The sequence below is a fragment of the Myzus persicae genome, unplaced genomic scaffold (assembly GCF_001856785.1).
Source record: "Myzus persicae strain clone G006 unplaced genomic scaffold, MPER_G0061.0, whole genome shotgun sequence".
NCBI lineage: Eukaryota > Metazoa > Arthropoda > Insecta > Hemiptera > Aphididae > Myzus > Myzus persicae.
In genome coordinates, this window is record NW_019101707.1 from 395,739 (window position 1) to 413,256 (window position 17,518).

General features: G+C 29.0%; 4 protein-coding genes across 4 annotated transcripts; 2 read left to right on the plus strand and 2 right to left on the minus strand.

Annotated features, from left to right (window-relative positions):
* Positions 1 to 110: 110 nt before the first annotated feature.
* Positions 111 to 3,153, minus strand: LOC111030208 (cathepsin B). The gene is made up of 6 exons (XM_022309606.1): positions 2,780 to 3,153; positions 2,493 to 2,708; positions 2,214 to 2,414; positions 692 to 836; positions 478 to 594; positions 111 to 405 (listed from the first exon to the last, which is right to left on the minus strand). The coding sequence occupies exons 1-6, from the start codon at positions 2,915 to 2,917 to the stop codon at positions 200 to 202; spliced, it is 1,023 nt and encodes a 340-aa protein (XP_022165298.1). The 5' UTR covers positions 2,918 to 3,153; the 3' UTR covers positions 111 to 199.
* Positions 3,154 to 9,217: 6,064 nt separating this feature from the next.
* On the minus strand, positions 9,218 to 11,135 carry LOC111030206 (putative SERF-like protein). The gene is made up of 3 exons (XM_022309604.1): positions 10,873 to 11,135; positions 10,674 to 10,797; positions 9,218 to 9,684 (listed from the first exon to the last, which is right to left on the minus strand). Exons 1-3 carry the CDS (start codon positions 10,877 to 10,879, stop codon positions 9,633 to 9,635), a joined length of 183 nt encoding a protein of 60 aa, XP_022165296.1. The 5' UTR covers positions 10,880 to 11,135; the 3' UTR covers positions 9,218 to 9,632.
* Positions 11,136 to 11,306: 171 nt separating this feature from the next.
* Positions 11,307 to 12,709, plus strand: LOC111030204 (tRNA (adenine(58)-N(1))-methyltransferase non-catalytic subunit TRM6). Its single transcript, XM_022309602.1, has one exon. The coding sequence runs from the start codon at positions 11,413 to 11,415 to the stop codon at positions 12,655 to 12,657; it is 1,245 nt and encodes a 414-aa protein (XP_022165294.1). The 5' UTR covers positions 11,307 to 11,412; the 3' UTR covers positions 12,658 to 12,709.
* A 160-nt stretch (positions 12,710 to 12,869) lies between these two features.
* LOC111030205 lies at positions 12,870 to 17,155 on the plus strand. Its single transcript, XM_022309603.1, has 2 exons — positions 12,870 to 13,346; positions 16,833 to 17,155. Exons 1-2 carry the CDS (start codon positions 13,037 to 13,039, stop codon positions 17,141 to 17,143), a joined length of 621 nt encoding a protein of 206 aa, XP_022165295.1. The 5' UTR covers positions 12,870 to 13,036; the 3' UTR covers positions 17,144 to 17,155.
* The last annotated feature ends 363 nt before the right edge of the window (positions 17,156 to 17,518 follow it).

Sequence of the window (17,518 nt, forward strand, 5' to 3'; positions counted from 1 at the left end):
ATAAATGATGATAATATACTTTTATTTTACTTGATAATTTATTGTATCTATTCAAAATCAACTTAGTTAATAATAGTTAATAAGCTCTAAGGAAATTTAAAAAAAAAAAATAATAATAATTTGTTTTTACTCGTAGTACATTTTTGAATTAAATATAAAAGTTGGGATTTATAAATGTTTACTCTGAAACGAGTGAAAGTTAAGCTGGTAAACCAGCATTAATTTGTCCTTCAATGCCACACTCGTCACTTCCTCTTAATATTTTGAAAAAGCCATCGCTACCCCAATCACTGTTCCAAGAATTAGCTACTAACCAATATGGTATTTCACCATTCTGAACACCCCATCCAAGAATTCTAATTGCATGGCCTCCAAGAGCTTTACCAGCAACATGTTTATATACTCCTGCAAATGGAAAAAAATATACTAATAGTAAGTTAAAACTTAAATTATTGATAGTTAAATATTAATACTAACCAGCTCTGTAAGCTATAAAATCTTCATATACAGTAAATGCCCCTTCAACTGGACCATTGGTATAAATTTCTTGCCGGATTTGGTCAACATCATTTCCAAGCGAGTATGCAGATTTACCTAATATTCAAACATTTTTGTAAATAATAACTAACAAAAATACGCTTTAAAAAAAACATTAATGTTTTTTATTTGATTGGATTTATAGATTATTTACCACGGTGCAAATCTTGTGCATAAGGCACCTTGTATCCATCTTCACATTTTTTAACACAAGCAGGAGTTTTACCACCCTCTTTACATGGTCCTCGAGTACCATTCACATGATGTTCACATGGAGCAATTTCATAGGGAATACATCCCTAAACCAGAAATGTATTATATAATAAATAAATATTTAAAATTGGATAAAGTACTATACTAAGCCTAAAATACATTTTAAAAATATCCATTTAACTTATTAACAATTAAATCAGTATTTTCTGTTATTAGGTATATATCACAGTAAAGCATTTATATAAAAAAATACATAGGTACAAATAAGTATAGAAAATGAGGTGATTTTAGAATATAATTTTTGAAGCAAAGCTCTTATTCCTACAAGGGTGGTTGGTTGAACGTTTTCTGGCCGCAATCATGCATAATTTTAATTTTTAATCAATTAACCAACTACCTATGATAATTGGTTTTAACAAAATTTAAAATCGTTATGTCATACATACTCAAAAATATAATGCTCTATCATTTTTGTAATTCTAAATTAGGTAAGTACTTAAGTACCTACTCAAAAATCACAAAAAAAAAACGATGTTACGTGAATGCGATAGACGTACGTTGAGCTCGGGTCTGAGAAAGAGAACAAATATTATATAATATATAGAATAGAAATCTCAGCATAATTGGTATAGAGGAGCCACATTCCATATATTAATATTTATATATTTATAATGCTTGCTGCTTGAACCACTTAAAGACTCATAGATCATCAAGGTTTATAGATAATAATATTATCTATAAACTTTGATAGACTATAGCCAGTAGCGGATTTAAGGGGCCAGCAGATGGGCCCTATGGTCAATCAGATTTATTGGCATGTGGTGTGATATAAACTTTTGAGCAATAAATTAACATAATAAAAACATGTCCCCCCCCCCTAAAAAAAAACAAAATCACAGGACCGCCACTGACCATGATAGTCATAAGTAGTAGAAAATAGGCACGGGGTAATACTATTGAGATAGGCCATGCACGCATGAACGCAGTAATGCAGTGAGTCGTGGTTTTTGTGGAAGAGAGAAGAATATACTTATGATATAATTCTTAATTATAATTAATATTTATTATATCATTATGCTCTTGAAGGTTCCCTTTCAAGTTTCTAGCATGGGTTGTAAAATGTTTAATGGTATATTTTCATTGATCGGAAATCCCTTTTGATAAGGTAGAATCCATTATCTTATCATAGGCATAACTGTATGAAAATACTGAAGAACTTAATATAAATACTTTCAAACTACCTCGTCCTCTTCTAAATAGTAAATTATTCGTACCTATATTTAAAAACCTGCATAAAAAGAAATTGTATATTATATAATATGTAGATTGTAGGTATATAAATTATTCAACTATTAGCAGATCAGTCATAGCCACCTATCTACATGATATAAAATAATGTCGACAAATGGATAAGAGTTGTTATAATTGGTATTAATTTAAAGTCAAAGAATTAATAATATTACCATTTTAGAACCATATGGACCTCCGCTAACGATGCCTTTAGTTTTCCAATAATGCCATGCTGCTCCTGGGAAGCCTCCATTGCATCCAAAACCGCATGTCCAGCAACAGGAAACCAAATTCTCAGCCGAAAAATGGAAATTTTTAGCGCCTTTAGAGTGAATGCAGACACGGTCTGACATAGCTTCTACAGCTCCAAAAGCCTATAAATATTGATGATAAAGATAAAATTGTCGTGGGACGCACATTTTAACCGATAAAAGTAATGGAAATCGATTTACCCAACAAGACCCGCATGATCCTTGATCCCTGACTTCTCTAATAGTTGGACAATTCGGCCAATGTTCCCTGGCGTCGAAATTTTCCGGCAGATCGGTCGGTGTGTCGGTGTATGACACCAGTTGTTCCAATTTCGGGTAGTGAGCGTTGCTCTCGTGCACACCCATCAATCCTTTTAAATAAGACATCGGTGTGTTCTTGTGAAAATTGCGGCCGGCCTGAAATATATAACGACATCAATATTATATATATTATAATAAACACGACGCTGGTTGCACTAAACACGTACGCTCCAATAATATTGTATCGAATTTATGTGATCGATGAACTCGTCCGACAACGGATCCAGATCGACGCGGATATCATCGCAGCATCCAAAACTGAAGATCAATAAGCCCACGAGGGCAAATATTATTGATTTGAACATGTTGAAAGTTTGGGTTTAACAGTCCGTATGACCGTTTACTGTACTGCAGGCTGCAGCAGCTATAGCGTGTGCGTCGCGACCTACAGCGACGAGTTGCGACTGAGGACTAAAATACTAGTACGTTCTACGAATAAACGTAAAAACAAACGTTTTAGAGGACTTTGATTTACGATAAAACGGTACGTGCGTTTACAGTCCAACAAAAGACTAAAGAGGGAAGCCTTGTTGTCAATGTTATACATACACAATAAGATTATATTCATATAGTATATAGTATATACCTATTTATGTAATATATATATATATATAATATATTCAATGCCCTAATGATATGATCAGAGGTTTTTCGTTCGGATCAATGATAAGTATATAGGTACACGTACAACACATAATATTATAGTTGTAACTTTGTAAGTAACGAACGCACGCGATAACCTTTGGACACCGTACGCATGTAATTACTGTGTACAATAATCGACTTCAACCGGTTTAATTCCCCGACAGATCGTAGAGTATGTTCCACAACTCTAATACACCATCGTCGTTGTTTTTCAGTATATTATTTTATACTTCATGTGCGTTTGCTCGGTTTCCACAGTGTTCGGTTCATCGGTTGACATTTTGATTTCTGACCTAATATACCAATTGCGATTTGTGATTTGCGAGAGACTTAATGTTATTATAGTTATATCTTTTGTCCAAAAAAACGTAATATTTGACGAATTTTTCCTATATCGCATAATATAGGTACTACCTACCGTTCGAAATGGTAAAACACGTCAATCAATTTAATTGTATTATATATTTGCCCCAAAGGAAAATATTGAAAAACACATATAATACGATCTTTCCTCCTCCGGTCCAATACGCGTGTTCGTACATTTGCAGGAACTAAAACTAACATCACTATAATACATCGTCAATATATGTGAATGGGAAAATTAAAACAATCGATGAACACCATGTAGGCTACATGATGTAACTGCTCCTGCTAATCATCGACGCAATAAAGTGATACGAATATTACTTAGCTATACTTTGAAAGTTTGAACTTTAGAGAAAGAATTACTTTTTTTGTGACTTTTTTTAATTGTTACATTATATTTTACAATACCTATTCAGGCTGAGCGTGTGTACATTTTCATTTACATAACGTGTCTTTGTGTACCTACTAAATGTTTTACATTAATATGTATATAATACATCGATTGTCAACTAATAACTATGCACAGTGTTGCATACCTACCTATATATTCGCCCGTGGCATGTAAATATGTAGACCGAAAAGGACAAACAATATAATTATAAAGATAAAATATCATAGCAATACCTTGCTTATCTACTTAATAACGCGTACCCTGTACAAAGAAATTATGTATTATATGTATATTATAACATTATTAATGCGTTATAGTTTATGTTGATGTATATAAATAATAGTAGTGGTATCAACGTCCGTCCGTGATGTTACTCGTTCAGAGGGGAAGGGTCACAATTTCTATCTACGTATTACTGTTTTTCGTCATTATTGTTTTGATATTAGAAAGATAATATTATTATGACACCATGTTACTGGTGTACGTTATAGTTATAACTTGTAAAATATTCTATTATATTGCATTAAACTTGGTGGTTGTAGCATGTAGGTATGTATGGATGTAAATATAGCTGGCTTTAGCCTATATTGACATAATATAGTACTTATTACTTATAATCTTTATACCTACTGCATTGGGTAATGAAATAAAGCATCAATTAAAATTTAAATATTTTACAATCGTGTTCGTGTACATAAGACAAAAATTCATTAACATTTCAAAGGAGGGCTATTATTTTTTAACATGCATGTAAAATGTGGACTGGGGCTGCACCAAATATTGTAACTAAAAAATGATAGTAACTCTGATAAGTGATGATAACTTTAAATTTTGGAATATCGTAAAATACTAAAGTACAAACTCAAACACAGTGGTCTTACCTCGACGGCTTTACGATTGATAATAATTCAATTCATTATAATGTTAAAGCATTTAAAGCTATAACAACTCGAAATTTATTCTGCTATACACAAATTGTCCATATTGTACAATTAAGGCGGAGACAATACGTCAACACATATGGATGTAATATCCTAACAAATATCTATCTGCATTCTACGAGTTACGACAGTCGACAGCCACCTTGAAACGAGTAGAATAGGAATACATATAAGTCGAAAATCGCAATAACAAAGAATTAGATAAATAATTCAGGAAATAATTATTTTTACAATATCCCACCCACCCCCTAATGGCATCTTTATGAGATTAAACAAGTGCTGAAACAACACTGTCTTACCGAAAAAGGAGGCACGCCTGGTGATCCTACATACTGAATGTTAGTACTAACTACTAAGGAACTTATAAACAATGCAATGTATACATATTTCGGGACATTGTTCGAGTCATAAATGTGACTATTTGAGATCCGTTTTCCAAATGTATGTTAAACATTTGATGTGTAAACTAGGTCATGGTTTTTCATAATTTGAACTTCAACGCTAATCAAAAATAAATCTCAACTGTACAATGATGTTTTTTAATTTTTGTATGAGCAACTTATGAGAAAGATTGTTTTACATTTTCAAGATATTTGACTTTTAAAAAAATTTAAATCATAATAAATCGAAAAAAAAGTGAAAGTTTCAAATAATTACTACGGTTATTCATTATTTCATTGATACTCCAAAGAGACAAAATTTATTTGTACGAAACAAGTTGAAAACTGCACGTTTTGCTTAACTATTACCGGTTTTCCGCTTGTAAACCTATCCCAATTATTTAAAAAGTACTGAGGATTTTATATATGTATGCACATTAAACAAATTGAATTTGTATAAAGTTTTTTTAATTGTAATATAGCAATAAATAATCATAAATACTTGTCTTTTCCACTAAATAATAAGTATAACAATTTTCTGAACCGCAACGGATGTACAGATAATTTTCAAACTGTATACTGACCTCTCAAAAGTCAAAAGTCAAAAGTACCAACTAGATTCACTATCCCACCAGAAAAGATATTTAAGTTGAAAATTGAAGCATTATTTTGACTAAATATCGTGTACACAGACATAAAAAAAGCACACATTCTTGTAAAATCAATCGGAACAGTGAAATTCACATACAAAAAATATATAAATCACCCTTTTTTATTACCTACCCAAGAAAAGGTATGAAATGATTTAACTAGTCTATTAGAAACCTTCCAAAATTTCCTTTTAATCTCTCAAAATAATTTATGAAGTGTATTCGAGTATTCGAAATTTATTAGGTACATAAGGAATAAGGATATTCCATAAAATCTGTTTTTTTTTTAATAGGTAATACATAAACTAATGAATAGTAATTTGTAATTCACTATTTTTGTACTTTTTAAACGTATTTTCTTGCAACTATCTATGTTATGCACAATGTATATACTACTACACGATAAGATAATATTTTTGCTACGTGTAGATTAAACAAGATCGTATTTACTATAGGTACCTATAATAGTTAAGTATTTACTCAAATGTAGAGCGTTTACTTATATAATTTTATCGCCAAAAATGTTATCGTCTTTCTATTACCTGCTGTTCACTACATTCTTATAAAATATTTTAATCATTAAAATAATTTTATAAGCCTAGGGCATAGGCTATTATGAAATATAGCCTATGTAGAAAAATCAACTAGTCACTAGATATTCCACAGCCGGATTAAGGTTTTTGCCGCCCATAGGCTGAAATAAATTTACCTTCTAATTAACATAGGTATTGATATTTTACTAATATCTCACCGTAGTTTTTGGGTCACACCAAAAAAACTTTGCCGCCCTAGGCTTTAGCCTACACAGCCTAAGCGGTAATACGGCCCTGAGATATTCATTGAAAATACAATTTATTATAGATTCGACTAGTATTTAAATTTCTTGAACATATTTGGATTTTCCGTTTACTTCACTATCTCTCTCTATTACTTTATGTCAACTTAAAATAAAAAATATTACTTTATTGTAAAATTTAAAGTACATGATATTTTTAACTGAGAAGTTTATGTATGTATAGTACGTACACATATAAATAAAATATTAGCATTTTGTTACATTCATGAATTCGTAAATCACTAAACTATCGATAAGCCATTATTAAATATGTTAAAACTTAAAACAGGCTCTTGCAAACTACCGTCATCCGATAATATTTTCATCGAAAATAAAAATACAACTCATATGAATTTTGGATTCTAGTGTGTTAACCTAGTTAAATTTAAGTATTTTATTATTGTAGAAAAACAATTTTTACATCATAAGCTCAAAGTGTATTATTATGGTAATATGGTTTAAGGAAAATGTATTATCTGAGAACTCACTATGGTGTTCATATATTAGTTCTCAATTATGAGGGCGCACCTGACGTCCAAGATATACTACACGACCACTGGATAAAAAATTAACTTGATGGCTTTGTAGATAAATAAACATATCAGTACTTTATTTGTAGGTTTATAGCCTAGCCATAACATTTATAGGGTGTCAACTTTTAACCTATTATGTATTTTCAAAAAAAGCATCATCAATCAATAAATAAAAAAATAAATATGAAATTATTTTAGATTCTAAGCGGAGCGATTATGGATGTATTGATTTTACTATCTGTATAATTATCTTTTGGGGACGTCAAACTGTTTCAATTTTTTACTTCGATATCTATTCTGAAAGGAAGTTGAATCTAGTTGGTACTCTGGAGAGCCAAAAATAAAAAGTTCCAAACGATTATTTAAACGAAGGATAACGTTGTTAGTTAAAAGTTATCTACAATTTCGGAAAACTCAGTCCGCCAAAAACTAAAATAAATAAAAATATCAAATGTCTATAAATAGATCAAAAAATATAAATTTACATATTTTGAAAATGTTATCTAAATTTGGTGAACATTTCAATATTCTACTGGATCCAACTGCAGTGAGTATTGATAACAACCAATTTCTACTAATTTAAATTTAAATCAATAATATAATAAAATACAATATAATACTATTTTAAGCTATAATGTCTTTTATCTAAATTATAGGCTAAAATTTCATATAAATACTGTTAAAAATGATGTGTTATGTGCATATAAAATATTAATAATATACTTCGCGCAAACATGAAGTAATGACCGGCGTGTAGTATAGGCAATATAGGTACATATCTGGTTATTGCATTGTTTGACACTGTCCTTAATTACTCGTACATTTTAGTTAATTACAAGTAATATCCGTTCAAAGAGAGAATGCAGTGGAGTATTTGAGAACAAACCAAAACGCTTAACAATTAATTAAAAATTTTATTTTTATTTTTTCCAGTACGTTTGTGGGGAATCTTCTATTATAATGTCTGATGTTAGGTAATAGAAAGAAAATCTTTTATGCATTTCGAGATTTCTATGAATTTTGTTAAAATTCAAACATGAAATGCATGTACAAATAATTGTGCCTTCACATCTTTAATATTTTTTAACTTAAATTAATGCAATTTATAAGGAACCTTGCATAACGTTTCCAAGCTTTTTAATTCAGTGGAAAGTTTTTATGAAAATAACTTTAAATTTTTTTACGAAATTCAAATAATTTCTCTGAGGATGATCTAAAGATGTGTGCGAGTCTTGCACAGTTATAACTAATAACTTATAAGTTATAATGTATAAGTAAAAAGTAATCCCATACTCATATAATAAATAAAATGGATAGGTACTTATATGGAGTAGTATTACAACATTTGTATTAACTATTATAATGAACAATGAACAGCTATAACATAAAAATATAAATAAATATATTTATAAGCGATGAATGTTAATAAAATAAAATGTCCATTGTTTTAATATATTTGTTAATAATATCTAAGACTTTAAAAACATTTTAATTTTGATCAAGAAGAATCAAAATTATTACAAAAAATCATCAGCTTAATAATTTACAGTAAAAAGAGTGGTTAATAATCACATTAGTTAAAAAGACATTTGTATTACCACAGTCCACAGGACATTCCTTAAACGGCATAATAATTATTTGAAAGTATGGCCTTATATTAAATTGTTAATAATAATTAAACATTTATTATTTATAAGCAAAGGAATTAATGATAATCAGAATGCTGGGAAACTATCACCATGTAAATTGTGTGTGTTATAGTTATAGAGCTATGTAAATGTAAGTCCCAGGCTAATTCACAACTTAACAGTAAGTTAATTACATTATTTATTGTTTCTAAAATATTCTTCTCTTTATTTTTTAATTTTTTTTTATTTATTGCAACAATAAATGCAATCAAATTTGTTTGTCAATAATTTAGATTTTAAGCTTGGTAGTATAGGTAAAAATGTTTAATCTATAAATAAATGGTATACCTTAATAAATTCAAATTTAAGGTCTAAAGTTTATTTCATGCTTCAACAGTCATTATTAAAAATTATTATTTAATTGTTGTGTAAGATAATGCTTAATCATATAACGCAATGAAGATACTTAAATAGAATCAAAGTGATTTATAAAAGAATATCATATTTATACTTAGTAAGGACAAAGATAGTTAAGACTAAAAGCAGTCTATACATTTATAGATGGTTATAATGTTACATAATATAAAATTGAATTTATTTTGAGCTTAGCATTAAAATGTACACCTGTGACACAAATATCCATTAAACAATTCATTTATCTTCTTGTTTTTTTTGCTGTTTTTCTCTCATTCTATCGGCATCTCTGAAAATAAAATAATTTAATTAGTATATTCAATAATGTACACTATGTATACAAAATCACACTGGTAAGTAGTTCATTAAATTATTAGATAAGATTTTTTTGATTTATAAATATGTTACTAAATATAAAATATAACTAAAATTAATACAAAAATATAACTGGTGCATTACCTATTTTCATATTATTTTAGAGTTTTGTTTAAGCTAATGAAGCCAATTACAAGTTTTACTTTTTTTTTTTTAATTTGGAGAGAATTTAATGTATAAATATAATCATATTATTCTATGTCATATTAATTAAATTAATAAATATTTCACAAAGGACCATGGGGACCCATTGACCAGAGAAACAATTTAGAATATCTCACTTCCTTCAACATCACTAATCATACAAGGATTGGTTCAATATTTGATAATATGTATGAATGAAAAATCTCTGAAATTTATTCTGGGAATGGGCATACATAGGGGTATTAACAGTATAAAAGGATAAAGGTAATTAATAAAAAAATGTAAAATCCACTATGATAGAAAATATTAAAAAATTGAAAGTTATATCATTCAAGCATAAAAAATTACAACTTTAATCAGTACAAAATAAATAATTGTGTACAATGTACTTACATATTAAAAACAAATAATAATTGTAAAGTATAATCCAACAATTAAAATTATAAACTTGTTGATTGAGAGTATAAGATTTGTGGGTATAAAATTAATTATGATCCTTTGAATCTATGATGGGTGACCAATTGGTTTATGTCCAATGTTTCCAATATACCATATACTATTGTGCAAGTAAATAAAATTGAGTATTTCTAAATCCAACATAGCATACACATTCGTAATTTGTAATAAGTTGTCTATACTAAAATTATAAATAACCATAGTTCAATTGGAAGAGCAAAATTACTTATACTTAAGTTTAAAAATATTAGTATTATATTGACTGTTACAATAAGTATAGTATAAATAATAATGATTATTTACCTTTGTTTTCTTTGTTCCAATGTCAATCCCTGATTTGAACCCTTGTCAGAAATTCCTTTTTTTTTAGCTTGTTCCTGTTGTTTCTTCTGATTCTTTTCGCGCGCAAGATCTCTAGCGTTACCTCCTAAAAAACAACAAACACATTAAACCTCTGTAAACCATCAAGAAATTTAACATTTATGATTTGAATGATACTCACTCGCCATTTCTTATCCGAGATTGGTGATTATTATTTACTGGGCTTCACAATCCGCTGAAAAAATCGAATATGCGTTCGCAACTGTGTTAAATCCTCAGTTGACGGGAGAAAATATTTTTGTATGATTAGGATTTGGAAATTTATTTACTACCTACGCTTTAGAAATGTATGGTATCGATTATCGAATAGCTAAAAACGGATCAAATTTAGAATAAGGGCACAGATTTTTTATGAACCTAAAACCTAATTCCAAAATGATAACAATTAGTCTTTCAATCGTTCGGTGGCGGTATCTAGTGGTGTACATAGTGTACATAGAATAATATACTTATACCATGGTAACAAATACAACTGTTCTTTTCAGTGATTTTGACCATGTGTATGTTATGATTTACTGATATATAATATTTTAAATGATAAGAATTTAAACTTCGAACGAAATTGTTTTAAGTAAAATGTATTAATTTTTTTAAATATTTTAAAATTAAAACAAAAGTGTGTACTGATCGAAATTATAAAGTTAATGTTAAATAATATATCATGACGGATACAAATCTTGAAAACATTATCACCCGAGGTGATTATTTAATTATTAACAAAAACGAAACTTATTTAATTCATCAAATATCGAACAAAGCCATATTGAAGTTAGGCCGCGATGTCTTTGATCTAAAAGCGGCCATTGGACAACCATTCTCATCTACCTTCAAACTAGAACCAATGCCAGAGAAAAAAAGACATTACACTCTAGTAATATGTAACGATAATCAGGCGCGTAACCAATGGTCAACGAATGGTTCTGGCACCGATAACAAACTCATAACTGATGATAGTTCATCTCAGTTGTTGAGCACTGATGAAATAATAGCATTGAAAGAAAGTGGAGAAAGCGGGCAGAATATTGTAGAACGTTTGTTAGAAAACAGCAAAACATTTCAGCTAAAAACTGAATATGCTCAAGAAAAATACCTGAAAAAAAAAGCCAGAAAATACTGTGATTACTTAACTATATTTAAACCTTCAATACGGCTTATTACAGATGTATTATACAAACAACAAACACTTCCTAAAACTATACCTATTAGGTTTGATACATTAGCTCAGATATTATGCCGTGTGAATTTGGATCCTGGTGGCAAGTATTTGTTGTACGAGAATGGAAGTCAAGGGTTATTACAAGCTGCACTTCTTAACCAACTGCACGATAATGGGTGCCTTGTACACATATTCTCTTCGACATCTGAACAGAATGCATTAAGAGCAGTGAAGGCTATGAATTTTTCTGAAACTAAAATAAAACAAATGTTAACTGTAAGTTTGGATGAAATATTGAATACAAAAAATGAAGACAATGTTCCAGCAGAAAATGATGAGGAAGATGTTCCCAACTGTCCAGATGAGAAAAAAAGAAAAAGTGATGAAGCATATACGCAAATTAAGAAAAAACATCGGCCAATAACAAGTACAGATGGTTTAAATTTTATAAAATCAAATAAATTTGATGGTTTAATTGTAGTCTGCAGAGAGGAACCAACTGAATTTGTTAAGACACTTTTACCATATTTATCTTTGTCAAGACCTTTTGTCATTTATTCAGCATATAGAGAAGTGTTAGTTACTATGTATGCTGAATTCAAGATGAGAAGAGATGTAGTGTTTCTCCGACTGACCGATAATTTCATGAGATACCATCAAGTCCTTCCAAATAGAACACATCCTGATGTTACAATGGACGACGGAGGTGGTTTTTTGTTTTCTGGATTATTTGTTGCTGGGAATAAATAATACATCTGTGAAATATAATATCATTATTAAATGTTGTTATTTTCCAAGCAAATGTTGATTAATTTTTATTTATTTAAATATCCATTATTTCCTAGTTCCTACTTAAGTAGATACATTTAAAATAAGAAGATAAATTAAAACATTAAATGACGTATAACGAATAACAATGATTCGGAAATTAGTAATAACCTAACCTTAGTAATAATCTTCTGTTGAGTTAAGGTGGTCCATGGTTAAGTTGTATGCTTGGATTCAACACATCAATGTATAAATTTTAAATCATCTATGTTGAACATTTATAACACATACATCTACACTAAATACGCTATGAAACAATTAATATTGTTTTGATAAATTTCTCATATTTTTTTCTCTTAAAATGTCTACAACAAGATTTAACACAATGTACTACTTAAATTTTTTTGAAAAACTTTGTTTTATTTTGATAACAATTTGTCAAACGTTTCATGGTCAGTTGCTGAAAAATGATTTGGAAAATCATTTATTTTGTGGACTTTCTAAGAAACAAATACATGAAGCAATGTCTTATACTAATAATAAATATAAAACCAAAGGTATAGCTAAAAATGTGGAGTGCTTGGAAGAACGAAACATCACCAATGATCACTGCTTAACAGAACAGTATGAATTGATTGAATGTCTTCATAAAGAATACTTTTTGGCCAATGGTAAATTGTAAAATTAAATACATGATGTTCTTTTATAATATATTAATAATCATCTTCCTATTTAAATATAGAGAATAAATTATGTAGGTATTTGGTAATTTGATGTGTAGGATTAAACAACAGCTAATAATTTAATATTTTACAGAGTACATTCTACAATGTAATAGAGCATACCTAATAATAATATAATAAGGCAATAAAACACCCAGTGCCAAAATGTAATTTTGTCCACAAAAAAATAAAAGTACACTTTATAGGATACGGGATACGGGAATAAGGATCATGTCCTGTAGAATCAACAAAATTTGATAATTTTTTTTTTTTTGGAACTTATAAAAACTAAAAAGTAATATTCTTAAGGCCACATTGAACTTAGTTTTTCAATATTCCTTAACAAAACCATAATGATATGTCTCGAAAAGTGATAATTTCAAACTTTTTTTTACAAATTATTTTATACCATTATTTGAAATACAATATTTCATAGTTATCAAAATCCGATAATTCTACTATCATTATTCACTAGTAATTATTCTACTATTTTTTTAATATTATGCACCATATTATGCTCATATTGCATATATTATATTTTATTTGGATATTGTATACAGTGGCGTTTTCAATTTTTTTTAAGGGGGGGAGGTCTAAAAAATTCAATATCTTTATCTTTATATACCTAGGTATATAATTCTACTGAACGTGTGTATCTCACTGAACTCCTCATAAATGGTTGGACCAAATTTAATGATTTTTTTTTACATGCGTTTGGGTGACGCCCTGGATGGTTGAGATTCACAATTGGACCCGAAAGACCCGAACGATCCAACCCGGGGATTTGCTGAAATAGAGATTTTAAGATTTATGATGGAAATATTTGTTTATATACGGTTGCTATTGGTTAGGTTAGGAGAAATATAAATATATTTAGTAGAAATTGGTATTTTTTTTGTTTATTGGTTGCTTGCAGTGGTTTATCGGAAAGATCAGGTATAAGCATGCACACAATTAAATTTTCGCACATTGCCTACCAAGGTGGCTGAGTTGCACTTATAACCGCATATCGTCGTATCCGCAATCAAAATAAAAATAAAACATTACTTATATAAAGTACTCATCCAGCGGGGTCCGCAATCCACAGGGCACAGGCACGATATACTGCTCGCATTATCACCATCGAGTCTCATATAGAGTTGTCATTTTTAACAGGCAGCAAACTGTACGGGATCAGTCAATTAAATTATTAGGTATACCTACCAAGAATATTTTTTAAAGTTCATAATAGTTCACCTCTGATATGGAATTCCTTAAACATGTTTTTATTCTTTTTAAATTTGAAAATATCCTTTGATTTGTTACACAGGTAACAGGAAGCATGACTAAGATCTGGAGAAGCTTAATATACTCGGATAAATTGACTGGTTACAAATAGCCATAGGCCATGTATCCTCTAGAGCATTATTTGGGCATTCTCTGTTGTTTGCATGAGTTTTCTTCGCCATAATTTGTATTCTGCTTCAATTATTTGATTTTTAGTTTCATCATTATGTAGATCTTTTATTTATTTCTTTAAAAAGAATTGTAATATCTTCGATGATATTGTTTTCTCTAAATATATAAAATCGAAACTTGATTAAATCAATCGATGAACATTGAACCTTTCTTCTAACTCTGTAGTAAATTTGTCAAGATAAGGAATTAAAATTGATGCTCTATAGACTATAGTATTCTTCCGCGGTGTCTAATGAAATATTACATCTATTAGTTTGTTTTTTTGGTAATCTCGGGATTTTAATTTAAATATTGTATTTTTCGGTTACTACTTTTACTTTTTCAAATATTTCCTTAAAAATGTCATCAGCGTGTGTTAAAAGTTCGTGTAACTCTTGGTTTGTATCATTTACTAATTGTACAGCCAATTTTAGATCAATATTTAATTTTGTAGGAATTTTAAAAGTTATAATCCATAAAACCTTTATTTAATACGACTAAAGATGTCACAAGATCTACATTTAAAATAGAACTTCTAAGACTTTTTGCTTTGTTCGAAGTAACGTTATATCGTCTTATTCATTCCTTTGATCATTAAGCACAGAAATAAAAGTTGGGTGAGTTATATCTAAATCAGTTTTCAAAAATCCAGGACACTTCATAGAGCTGTTTTTTGAACACCTCCAACGAATAAAATGAAAGCATTCTTTGTGGATGTACTCAACCTGAGGGTATTTTTCTTAGAATTAATTAATTCTATTTTTAAATGCAAACTCGCTTTTGAACTGCGAAAAAATATAAAATTCGAAAACAAACGCTCACTCATACTCGTACTCGTTACCTACCTATATTATGACTATAAGACCATAAGAGTTGTGATAGATATTATGGTGGATAACAAATATATCATATATGTAATTATTATAATATATATTATATAATACAAGCATTTTATACATTACACACTAAAATACAAAATAACAACTCTAGAACTGTACAAGAAAAAGTATTTCTGGACTTTTTTTTTCGATTACCGCGGGCAATAGAGTATAGTGCTGTGGTACCTATATTATCATAGACCTATTTTAACTATTAAGACCTTTCTTACTCAACGATCACACTGGTTTTCTCTCTCAATGCGCAGTCCATTTCTTAATAGGTCTATGTATATTATAGAGTAATGTCTATATGGCTATGTGTTATACCTTATTGTTTTCATCTTATCTAATAAATAATAATATATTATATATTAATAGTATAATAGGCATTATAGAAAATCCAATTATAGGTATATGTATATTTTTTTATCATAATTATTATTATATAGGTAGCCAGGTTAGGTTAGGTACTATAAACAGGGCCATATTTACAGGTTTTGCGCCATGAGTCAACCATAATTTTACACCCTTCCCATCAATAAATTGTATTAATCTCAATTAGACACATTATAGTCATTGTTAAAATTCAAATATATACGTATTGTTTGAGTAGAAATTAATAAAAAATTAATTGCGTACAAATTAATTAATTAAGCACTAAAAATAATATTATAAATCAATAGGTACTTGGTATATTGTTTAATGTCCCATTATTTTTACAAAATGAAACTAGTTTATTTCATCGGTGATATACTGCGGTTTTTGATTGTAGTCAAGTTTTTGAATTATACAATATTGCAACGGCACAAATATTATTTAAAACTGAAATACCTATACAATATAATAAATAATATTGATGCACAAATGATGTACGACCTCTTAAACGATTGATGCGCAAACGATGTACCTATAACCGAAAGTTCGAACGATGCGCAACGCAGTTTTACAAAAAAAGGTCAAAATTAACAATAGTGATGCCCAAAAAACAACCGGCGTGCCAGTTGGGCCTTTTGGCCATTTGGGCACTATGTCTATATAAATAATAAATATATAATATATTATTATATTACCAATTACGATATAACAATTTCAGTACATAATAAATTTATATTATTTACAGAACAAGGGAATGAGGTTATTGAAAATAATTTAGCAAATAAGGACAAAAAACTTCAAGATATGATTAAGAAACGTATCTTACAAAATATTATTGATGAAAATGAAGCATTGGATATCATGGCTAAAGACTATGAAGAAACAATCGTACAACATTTGCAATCCATTGACGATTTGACGAAAAAAACAATTTGTGCTGACGATATAAATAAAGCGTTGACTAACACAAAAGTGGAATTGACTACAGTACTACGGCAGCAGATATTGAAAAATAACTCTGATAAAATAAGTAGACTTGGCATATATTACAATTAATAATTAACAATATTATGCAGAATGCACACATATATTAATAGTTATTAGTTAGTACTTGGATAACATGATATGAATTCAAATTAAATGAAAAAATACTTATTACATATTTACATGTTCTATGTTTAAATAATACAATATAATTTCTATAATAATTGGTTATTTATTTTTTTATAATTTTTGGCTGGCCAACTCTGGTGACACACTGATACATAATATTCTACTCAAAGATCAAAAATTCAAATTCAAAAAATACCTAAAGTCTGGTAGGTACTAAGGTACTTACATGTTAAAAGTAAGACCAAAGAAAAAGGGGTATCGTCGAATTGCACTTTTTCAGTATAACTGAACTTTGACTAAAAATAGGTATTTAAAAAA